Source organism: Perna viridis, chromosome 3, assembly GCF_037379345.1.
Source record: "Perna viridis isolate PV_CMFRI_1.1 ecotype Kerala chromosome 3, ASM3737934v1, whole genome shotgun sequence".
Lineage (NCBI taxonomy): Eukaryota > Metazoa > Mollusca > Bivalvia > Mytilida > Mytilidae > Perna > Perna viridis.
The window spans coordinates 25501118-25513538 of NC_142447.1; the positions used below are offsets into that span (position 1 = coordinate 25501118).

General features: G+C 31.9%; 1 protein-coding gene across 3 annotated transcripts in view; it reads left to right on the forward strand.

The window, feature by feature from the left end:
- Positions 1-2191: 2191 nt before the first annotated feature.
- LOC148621592 (uncharacterized) overlaps positions 2192-12421 on the forward strand; it is a 50598-nt gene continuing 40368 nt past the window's right edge. For 2 of the 3 annotated variants that reach the window (XM_088576129.1, XM_088576131.1), the window contains exons 1-3: positions 2192-2391; positions 7395-7456; positions 9397-9642. In XM_088576129.1, coding sequence (XP_088432255.1) covers positions 7426-7456; positions 9397-9642 — 277 coding nt within the window. In that variant the 5' untranslated portion in view covers positions 2192-2391; positions 7395-7425. Of the gene's footprint in view, positions 2392-2562; positions 2846-7394; positions 7457-9396; positions 9643-12421 lie in introns of those variants that run through there. The other variant, XM_088576130.1, reaches the window with a different exon arrangement.

Consider the following 12421-nt stretch of genomic DNA (forward strand, 5'->3'; position numbering starts at 1 on the left):
ATATAGATGGTAAATCACAATCTTCGTCCTTGGTAGAATAAAAAAATTAAGCTTTGGATTTTTTTTATAATATTTGGACAGTTTTAAACGTTTCTTATTTCACATGTGTTAATATAAATAAACAAGTGAAAAATGTGTATGTTATATTGAAAAAAACTTATATATATCTATCATCGTATAGTATCATTACTCAAACAGATATGCACAACAAGACAAGACAAAGCAAATACAACGAAAACATAAATAAGACAATTTTGTATTCTTCCTTTGAACTATCGCACAGAGGTTATTGATCACACACTTTATATTTCAGTTAAAACAGCAATGATGTGTTTCATAGTACTTTCAATTCATCCCTACAATAGTTGTTTCTTTTGTTAACTGTACAAATGAGGAATTATTTCACTGGTTTTAATACGTAAAATTATATAGCCCTGTTTTCTGTGTCGTCTTCGTACGAAGATACTTGTTTATCTGGCAAAATATTAAATATTAGTCAGTAAAATTTAAATAAATTTTAAAACAATGTTTCAAAGTACAAAAGGAAGTTCCGTTTTGATGTTGATTGTTATGCCCCTAACCGTTTATGAATAGGACCCAAAAATATACCTAAAAGAAGCACTGCGTTGAAGATGACAATTTTACTCTAACAATGTTAAGTCTGATTTTAATTTAAGATTTTATTTTATTTTAATTTAATTTTTTAAATTAGGGGCCAAAAAGAAGCCAAGAAACAAGAATTTTCCTTAGCCTCACTATTAGTGAATGGATCTCTTTTAAATTGTATCACAATGTGCTATACCATCAAAAGAAGACTTGGAACCATTTAGGAATAGGAATATAGGCTATAAAGTGACCGTTTAAACTGATGTTTGATCGAATTCTTATCCTGTGTTAAATATCTAATAGTAATCAAAATTTAACGCTGCATTAAGCTTAGATGATATGCCCACACTTGCTTCAACGGTTTAGGATTCGATTTCTGCAATCGTTGCCAGCTGTGTTGTTATTTTTGTTTAAGTAATTTATGTGCAAGTTCGGGGAAAACATTTGCCCCGATTTTAACAAATGTATGGCTGTGAATATGATCTGAATAAAATTTGAACCGACACCATTTATATCCAAAAGAAGTTACCTACTTGTATTCGCTATTCTGAAGGATTTCAAAACAAAATGTAATATGCACACATTGTATACATTTTCATGATGCTCTGACACAAAGATGTTTAAAAATATAAACATTTAAATGCAAGTACAATTAATGTGTACTTTTAATTAATTAAGTATTTAATTACCCTTGTTGGACTTAAGTATGTACGTGAAAAAAATTGAATACTTTATCGTGCAAATTTCCATATTCAAATGGTAAATGTACAGCGGACCATTTTTATGTTATAATGTTAAATTTTTTAACAAAGTTAGTCATTTAATATTGTGATGTTTTCTCTTTTTTATAAGTCATTGTTCATTTCTTTTGATAAACGTTAGTTCGTAAAGTGGAAAAAAGAAAACGCACTATATTTTTATACCCTCCATGTTTTGACGAACACCCGCTCAAGGATATGCAATGCGATACTGGTATCTGTTGTTACTCCCTTGCATTTACCAAATATTAAACACATGCATACATATTGATTATTTACAATGTAATGTTTGAAAATCAATTACACACATTACAGTAACATTACTATCCGCTCCGCTACAATATGTATGTAGATCGACTTTGCCTCATGTTTTCACGTTAAGGCCATGTACTTGGACTTCGACGTGTTTGTATTATACCGTTAAGCTCCTGATTTTTTTGCTGAATAAGTTGTGTTAATAGTGAATCGAAAAAAGCGCTTAACAAGATGATTGACCATCGATTTTACAAAATCGATTATATGGACAATAATGACCAACATATCATAATTTAAAAGCCTTTTCAACCATTACCATAATTTATAGTGCTTTGTATTCTAAGCTATAAGATATACTTTTGTTTAATAGAGGCTTTTACACAATATGTATTAATGTACATGAATGTTATTGTTTAACAAGAATCACGTAATATAAGATTTTTCCTCATTTTTAATAACTATATGATTAAAAATATGATTACAAATAGTTTTAATCATTTGTCAACATGCAGATGTGTCATGCAAAGATAGATATAAGTACAGGTTTCCGTTTAAATATGACTAGAGTACAACTACTCTAATTTTTTTAATCTATTTAAAGAACTTGGGAAAAGTTGATACAACAGGAAATCGTCGAGTTACACATCTAAAAATCAAGATAAGAAATTAAAGTCGCTGTCACCAAAAAATTAGATTGTTATGTCTTAAATCGAGAGTTGTAGCTTTTTACAGTTTCGGGCAAGGTCGATAGACGATACAGTTCGAAAAACAGGTATGTAAATTTGTTGTTGTTGTTTTGTTTTTGCATATTGTCTGTATAAATTTTCGTACATTAATAAAATAGGGTACACTTGTTTTTAAATAACAAACAACTTACAGAACATTTGATATACTATAAATATTACATCAGATGTTGTCCTATTTAGTTACATTGTGTGTTAATGTTCGCGCTATAGATTTACTTACGAGGAAATATCACTCGGTTAAAGCTGCATTAGCTGCCAAATTTGTTCAATTCTGAATCTACTGAATTTTGCTGATTTAAAGAAATAAGTGTGTAGTATTGCATCTGAAGTAATAAATGTCGATAAGAATTGTGAAAAGAACGTGTTGTAATCAAAGAAGATCGATAACTCTGATCTAATTATTTTTCGCCATTACTTCCGAAGATTGCCGACGAGACATTTTCACCTTGGTAAACAAAAATAACAATTTCGGATACACAGGTAAGCACGAATCTTGTTTACATTTCATTTCATTTCTTTCTTGGTTAGTTTTCAAATAAATAATGGCAATTACTAAACATATCTGTGCCACATTATATCACAATACGTAAACTTCAAAAGGATCCTTGCGTTGTATCCGAACTTTTTTTCTTTTACGGCTTGAGTAAAATCTGATAAGGAAGTGGACTGGGTAGTAATTAAGCAACTTACCAAACTGGAAATATGCTTTGACTGGATCAATTCAGTAAAATACCGAATTAAAGTAATTCTTGTTTCTTCTCGAAGCTTTCGATGATCGCGGAAATCTTCGATGTTTTCACCACCTCATCCTTCTCGATTTGCCCTCCTGTTCGGTACATCAATCTGGTAATGGACTCCACTCGACCGTTTTTGCTTGTCCATTCTAGGCACCATAGTTAAAGGAAAAGCGTGGACTGGCTAGGTTATTACTTCACTGGTGTAGAAAAGGAGACCGTTCAGTTCAACTTGTATTGAAAAAAAATGAATACAACGTCATGAGAAGAATAACTTTATGATATATGTAACTATAGAGTTACGTTAGTGACGTTTGCAAATGTCCGTGATTGAGATTTACACGACAATGGGTTTCATGGTCACAATTTGTTGCGAAAATAAGCTTTTAAGCCCTTAGAATATATTTGTTCGACAAAAATGTATCAAAATACTTGACATATGTTTAATTTTAGCATGTATTAACCAATCAAATCAAATTGTACAGCCCTTAAAATTATAAGGGGTAGAATTATGCTATGATTCATTTGTTTAAAATGTTCGGCAACTATTAAGGACTTCACACTAAAGAGAAATATCTTGACCTTTTGGTTCCTTTTAATATACACAAAGTTCTTTTTACCCGGATGAAAGAAAAACATTTTAAACCTAAATACTTAGAAATCATATTTGGACCCTGGTTTCCACGACAATGCTGCGATTATTTTTTTATGCAATCTATGGATGTATAATTATTCAATTGAAAATACCTTTATTGGTCAAGAAAAAACTCTCTTGGGAAGAGTTTCTTTATCTTGGCAAAAGACAATAAATTTAAGACTGCCTTAAAGATAACCAAAAATAGTCTTTTGATTTTCATATTATTACCCCAATGTTATGCCAGAACCTGCCAAATCTAAGTGGAATTTTAGCACCCTTCAATATATTAATATTAGGCTATTTGAATAGGGTTTTGTTTTTATAAAGTTAAAAATCCTTACTATAAAAAGTTCTCCGATCGTCATTACGAACTCCTGGATTGTTATGGTATATCCCATCTCCATCATGATTCATTTCATATTTTGTCTTTCCTGAACATGACATTTTGTGAGCAATTCGGCGAGTGTTTCTAGAAAAGCAGATGACTTTTACCCGAATGGTGTGCCGACTTTGCTAATTTTTTTTAACTTACTCGTAGGGTCTTGGTTGCTCATTTACTTTTTTTTCTAAGCGCGTGTAATTTAAGTTGTTTCATGTTCCTTGTTTTTTGTCTCTATTTTCTTGGTCTAGTCCATTATCCTGGATTATCTTCGTTTTGTCGAAATCCTTGTTCCCTTGATTAATAAATCCTTAATTTGGCTGTGTGATTCGTTAGATTTGGGATTTTCTCAGGAGTTATTATTTTCTAAACCCACAAAAATCTACCGGTAATTATAAACCATTTCTTTCAATCAATCTCTTCGGCTGGGCGTTAAGCAAAAAATCTCATTTCTGTAGACCTTATGCCATCAGACTCTTTTCCTCTTTTATCTGCTATTGATCCCCTACTAACGCTTCCAAACTTGTTGAGAGGTTCCTTTGTTAATACCTCCTACCAACTTGTCTACATTCCATTTCTAATAAATCAGTAATCTGATCATCGACTTCAATACCTCTGACTTGAGATTTACTTTTCATATAGTTCTTGCACGCAAGCGGACAAGTCTACAAATTTATTTCTTACATGGTCTGTCGTCTCTTTTTACAATTATCATGGGCTTTAATTTAATTTGGTTCTGTGTCCCTGATGGCATATACCCTATGCTAATGTTGTCGTACAACTGTCTATCTACAACTAAATATGTCTTCCTATAATTTCTACTCATGCTGCATACTAATATATACGTAGTCAGTATTGAGATCGCTTTGACATCAAGTGACACTCAATATGCTTAGCCATGGCAATCGTTACCGATGAAGTTTACAGCCTCTTATTTAATTGGACAAAAATGCTGGTCACCGTGGATTGCATGCTCCCTTTAGGGCATCGGTGTCCAGAATAATCTCAGTCGGTTTTACATATTTTTATGACTTGTTTTGTATTGAATAATTGAGAAAAGTCATTTCTTGAACCAATGAATTTGTTGAAAAACAAATTGTATATTGAGCACATAGTTCACCAAATAAAGTCTCAATCAGATTTGTTTTTAACAAAGAGAGGAAATTGATCGGCTTTCGTTTTTTAAAGATCATTTTAACGATAGTACCTGTTTTAAGTACCAAGAGCTCTGTTCTGATGCTATCAGGGAGGTTTTTATTCAAAAACACCTCTTTGTTTTTGAAATCATCAGTACAGTAATAAACACTTCTAATTTCTGGTTATAACCCAGTTGTGGAATTATCAGCCTCTTCTGTTGCCTCCTGTTTCGACCAAAATTATTGCAATCTTCTTTGAAAAATGTTCCACAAGTAGAAGTCGTATTTTTCTGTCCTATTTTTTTGTTATGTCCTTATAGTAGCTTTAAACGACTTGTCTGTTATCCGTCATATTTTTGACTGTTTACAATTGTATGCATTTTTCTGATATCCTTGTTGATAACTAGCAAAATTAGCTCTTTACTTTTACTCTGTTTCTTTGTTTCTTAACATTTCATCTAATTTGGCTGCTAATTGGTAGAGATCAATGCCGCATCACGAGTGCATCTTGGAAGTTATTCATGTTCGTCCATGCATTTCAACGTCAGTAGTCAATGAAGGGTAATGACAAAATTACAAAAATGATAAAATCTAGGCAGTAGTCAGAAATTTTAGTATCATAAATGGCAATATAAGAGCAAAAAACGGAAAGTTTGAAGACCACCGCAAAGGTCCTGACTTCTTGGTACAGGCATTTTAAAATGATAGGTGGTTTAAACCAGGTTTTCTATTGCGTAACAAGGAGATATTACAATAAGAAAAATGAGCAAAATTGTGTGGTTTCTTGCAACCTATTAGAACGGAAATTAACACACTCGCTGAAGCTGCGGAAGTATTGGTATTGTGTATGGCAAAAAGATAACTAAAATTATGACAATAGGGGATATAAGATATTGGCGCTTACCTATGCATATTCAATTTATATACATGGATTTGTTGCTACAAGATTAAAATCGTCAGCAAAAAAAGTTTTTCAGGCGTGATCATGAGCCCATGAATCGTTTTGGTATATCCATCTCCGCCATGAGAATCAATTTATTCACAATGGCAGTTTTTATTTGGTTTACCCCGGATGTGGCATTAGGTGAGAAACTCGTAGGCTGTTATAGAAAAGCAGCAGACACTTATCCTGCCAGTGCACAAGGTCCATGCTCTCAGTTTTTAGTGCTAAGATTATCATAAAAGGCGACCTAATAGCGCTAAGAACTATGGCCTATGGCCAGGCCGCTCTGCCCACAGAACAACTAAGTTGTGTATCCTAGGTTAATCCTAGGGTTGAATAGGGTACCCCTGGCATGCTACATGTTGGGGTTGTCATGCCATAATTTAGAAAACCTGATTGTAAACCATACTGGTGCAGTGTTCTCGCACGTTCAAGAACCCCTGATGTGGTATTCGACTGGAAAAGGAGCTTCGTCTTCGCGTACTAGGAGACTAAAGCCGACCCTACCCACCTCTCCCAATTTTCAATGGCAATGGAAACTCGTCGGTCCTCTTCGGTCCTCTTACCCTTGTGTCCTTTCCCATTTTTCATTTCACCGTCATTTCATATTTATTTTATCAACCATTTCATGTTCATCGCCCGGTTATAGCTGAAATATTGCTGCATAGACGTTAAACACCATTCCATCAATCTATCTATCAGTTTTTAGTGGTATCTGGGGTTACTTTTGTTATTTTTGTTCATGTTTTTTGTTGTGTGTGTCTATTTTCCCTATCCAATATTTATCTTTAGAATATATTCTTTTGGTTACCATTCGAATCTCAGTTCCAATTTTTCCTCTTGGCTAAGCAAAAAAGAAAATAAGCACGGTGTCCTAAAATCGCCCATATTACAAATAAGTGAAATTTAATATAGAATAAAGTTAAAAAGAATCTTTGATCAAGATGATCGTCAAACGTGTAATGAATAAATATCTGTTTTAGTCTATAATTATTAATAATAATAATAATAACAGTAATAATAATAATAATAATAATAATAATAATAATAATAATAATAATAATAATAATAATAATAATAATAATAAACTGAAAAAAAAAACAAATTAAAAGATATGATACTGGTATATATGCATGCTCCTGAATAGACTGATTGTATTATACATAGTTCTTATTTATGATTTCACTATTTTTCAATTAGGTTATGGTTATATGAGAACAGATTGATTGGAATGGCACACCAACATTTAAACAGCTTTGAAGGTATTTAAATCCCCTTTTTACCTCCAGTTTTGTGAAAATCCTAAAATTTACATTTTTATTTTAATGAATCTGTACAATACTTCAATATGAAATTTGAATGTGGTTTAAGTTACATACAAATTATGCAATATCTAGCACTTATGACATGTGGTAATAAATCTTACATATATTTCATTCTGTCGTATTTGAAAACTATGTTTTTATTTTAAATACAAGGAAAATATCGTATTTATGATTGAAGTATCAGTCGCTGTAAGAATCAGGCAGAACGGGATACTTGGTATAAAAACTCATCATTTTGAAAGTGTAGTTTTGACTATTTGCACCATCAGAACCAAGGGAAAAAGACCGGATTTTCCATATCATTTTGGTAAATTGAATTATAATTTTTTTAAATGTACTAAAATGAACATTTCAAGGGCAGATAACTCTGTCAAAAGCCTCATTTTTCTTACATAGTATTGAAAAATTTCTGAGCAAATCCAGTGATGCAGAGATCAAATAATGGTATTTTCAAATAGAGAAAGCATCATTGAATAAACTTATATTGTCAGCGTGGTGGCTTTTGACATGCATGTTTATGATTTTCCCATTTTGCCTCATTCTTACAAAAACGTACACTTAAAATATAACAAGATAATACGTTGTCATCATATTTGTCGTTTTGTTATATTATCGGTTCTATTAAAAGTCTCCAAAAAATATATATTGATTTATCGTTGGTTGCATTACTAATACAAAACCTTATGATAACAAACACATTGTCCATAGTTGTTGCATTTGTTTCAAAGTAACTCAATGTCTTGGGTCTTTCCGGCATGAGCATTTTTAATTTCATCAATAAAAAAGATATATTTGGTGTAAAAATATGCACAAATATTGTATTAAGATTCCAGTAAAATTAAATTATCAAACTAATTTTATACACAATTTTAAGAATGGTTTCATAAATCAAAACAATATAGGTATAAACATAAAAAAATAAATCATAGGCTTACCCACACATGTTTGTGTGTGGATATGCATATATTCTGAAGCCTATACATCTAGTTCATGGCAAGGGGCCACAGATTTGAAAACCTTCACCAGATTTTACTGTTAAAGCGAAATTTGAAAGCCCTAGATTTATATCAATTTAAAGTACCATATGTCGTGAAGTGGCTCCGTTTATTTAAAGATATGTTGTATACATTTTTAATGCTTGTGAAAAAAGTCTTAAGATATTTTCAAAATATTATCATGAATTTTTGTGTTGAATGGAACATGGTGTATACACCAAAATTTCAAGGCTACGTTTAATGAATAGTTCAAATGACAAAGGAAAACATTTCGACAAGAAATGTCCTAGATATTGACATTAGTGTAACATTAAAAGCAGCCAAATGGTTTAAAATAAAATTGAAATAGAATTGAAAAAAATAATGAGCATTTTTAATTGACCATGGACCTTGAATATTTGAAAACTGCTAAACAAAAATTCTCTTCCTTCAAAATATGACCAGAATTAATCGTGTCGTGCTTTTGTCCTTTAAACTCTTGGAACATGATAAGCGTCTTTCTTGGAATATTTCCTCAACTATCTGTACAAAAAAAATACTAATGCTAATAAAGACGAATATTTAGTAAAGAAAAACGGTATCTATTTATATGCGTTGTATTCCACATTGATTTTGTCTGTCGTCGTCCGAAAACATTTTATGACAAGACAAAACTTAAGTATTAGTTTAAGATCTTTGTGGCTCAAAATGGAAAATGTAAATTGACTGTTTAGGAATGAAGAGTCAACAAGGACCAGCACTTTTTTATGTCCAGAAAAATCAAAAAAGAAAAAAGAAAGAGTGATATAAAAGAAAAGAAATCCGTAAGTTCTTGTAGACAGAAATGATTATAACATGGTTTTATTACATTATTATAGTGTGGGGTTTTTTTTTGTCTTCTAGATTTGCGCACTAAATTGACAATTCTTGTAAAGGCTTATGGTGTTGAACTTATTACACAAAAACTTCATTCATCCAAACTATTAGACGATGAAGAAAATTCAACTGTAAGAAGTATCCAAGAGAAAGAGGTCGTTGATAAACTAACTGAACTTTTGAAGCCAAATCTGATATGTATAGAAAGGTTTCAATCCACCTTGAAGGAATTCAAACGTGCCATTGAGACGATTACATTGTTAATTTCATCTCGTGAGTATACCTTTTAAATTGTTTGTAATATTACTTTATCTTTATATTAATGTATGATTTATGATGTAATTAGGCGTAGGTTTTTTTTTTTGTGTCTGTCTTACAAGACAAAGCTTTGAATACTTAACTTGCTCTAAACGGAGTAACTACTTTAACTTAATGGTTTGCATTTATGTCAGTCTCTACTCTCAGGAAATTGTCTGTGTTAAATAATATACTTTGGGAGGTATAAATGTAATTATTTACTCTTTATTTGTTTTATGTTACCGATTTTCGTTTTTACTTAAGATTTCTCCTTGTTTCATACGATTCGATGTTTCTCGATGTTTCTACGTTTCTTAAGCTGTTTAGTTTATCAACCTTTTTTAAAAAAAAACAAGTTATCTCATCTAATTTGTAACATTCTGTAATAACAATTGGTTTTATAATGTTAAAGCGCTAGCTGCAGACATCGTCAATAGACATTTGGTTTTCTTTAGATTAATGAACAAGTACTTGATAGGTCTGAATAAAAACTACGAAAAGGTGTAAAAAAACACAAGAAATTCATCGATATTTTTTTAACCTGTAGATTATGGTCTAACTATTTTTGAACATGGGACACAAAAGACGCTAGATATAATCCATTAATAAGCCTTTACTATAAATTGCAAGTACAAACATTTAACTGTTCGACAGGTTCTCATGTCAGAAAAAGAAAGTTAGAATTGATTTTGGTGGTTGTGACTTGACACGCTAAGATAAAAGGTCGAGAAAAAGAAGCAAGCATTTTTAAGATGTCGGGTAATGATTTGTGTCAAAGAAAGCGTTTAGGTATATTTGAGTCTGTACTTTATAGATTCATAGCACAAAAGTAGGGTTAAATTGATTTGTATTACTTAGAAATAATGGTAAAAAGGAGCTACAACGAGTAATTTATACTTCCTTAACCTTAACCTCAACCTTAAAAAGTATGTACAGGTGTACCGATAGCTTTGAAATAGGACTGACTTAACTTTTCCATGAAGGAATTAAGGATCAAACAAAGAATAAACCAAACATATTTTGTTTGGGTTTTAAGCCGGTAATTTGAGTAAAAGTGATGCAATGTAACTGTAAATTGTACTATCACGTTTCACAACAAAAAAAAAAAGGTTTGTATGGATTTAAAGTATAATTACCCTTACCTTTTATGGGAAAAAAGCATTTTCCTGAACTTTTTAAAACTTGCTTGTATATGTACCCTATTTTAAGATACACATTAAAAAATCTTTGACTTTCATGCTGGTCAAAATTTTGCTACCCTTTTAATCACATTCTAATAAGAAGGAGTATCAAGTTTGATGTTAGGTTCCTACTTGCCACAGCTGTTCAGGGTTCGGTATATGCGATTTTATCGAACTGCGCTTTATATTGCATTTAAAGTTATAATAAAATGAAACCTCATTAGATAAGGTTTTGTTAAGGTAAATGTTTAATGTTTTCTAATTTTTCGCTGTGCATAAATAAGTACAAAATATTTTTGCACACAAAGTAAATTAGTGATCCCTTAATGAATCTAGCAGTCAGTTGCACAGTAATTACTGAGATTAGACGCATCATATTTTTAATTATTATACTTCAAGTCAATTTGCGGTATTATGATTGATTCAATACGAGGGTAATAGTCTGCTGTATCAAATTTTTATCATATAGAAGGGCAAAATGTTGTCTCTCGATAAATCTTAAAACGTGAATGGTCTACAGTGGGCCGACATAGGTCCACTTCCGGAATTTATCGAATGCCTTTTTGTCTTTGTTCGGAAAATTTATCACACCCTTTTCAGATAATTGCTGAAAAAATCCCAATTTTTAAAAACACGTTTCCTAATAAAAAGACACAGCTGGCCAATAATTACACACTTCCGGAACTCATATTGCATTCCTCTTCGTCATTCGTCTTCGGAAATTTCAAAATTTCATGGACACAATGATTGCAGCCGTCTTTTAATTGTTTCGAGATGTATGAATTAGTTTTGTAATAAAACATAAACAGATTATTACATAGTATGCATCACATGCTTTATAAGCACTCGGTCATGATGTCTTTTACCCTCTCATGGAAATGACACACTCAGTATAATACAGGAATTAACATATAGCTAACAGGGTAATAGAGCAGTGTGTTTCCCCTTGAATATATATTGTCACCCTGAGCCATAATTAATTTACCAGTAAAGAACTGATATGACGATGGTTTGTTCAATAGTTTTTTCAGATTCTCAAACTTGAACACAGATTGAAGATTGAAACAAAGGCTATTAACAATAATAAAACGTGTTCAAAAATGAGTCTGAAATGAGCGTGCCGAATTCATATTGATCGAGGTCTTTCTTTTAAACCACTACATGTAAAAAAAATGGGGATGAATGCTTCCTAGGTCTCAGAGCATATCACCACGAGTTTTTTGTGCTAATTCATCACAGCCAGCAAGACGAGGAATATATGGTTTAATCTCGTGTTCAGCTGCCATATCACTAGCTCTAGCGAACAAGGCATCCCATACAAAATTGTCATTTCTTTCTTCTGAAAGCCTTTGAATGACAACTGATCTTTTTAAAACGGAGCATGGCGTTCATATTTTTTTGCTTCTTTTACATCATTGTCAGCCTTCAATGTTTCTAAGGCTGAAACAACATCATCAAATGCTGTTCTAAATGTGTTAAGAGAGTCTGCCCGGCTGGACCACCTTGACTCATATACAGTTCCTAGCTTTGTTCGCTGGTTCTTCTGTGAAAGCTGTTAACCTTTTGGCCGAAAA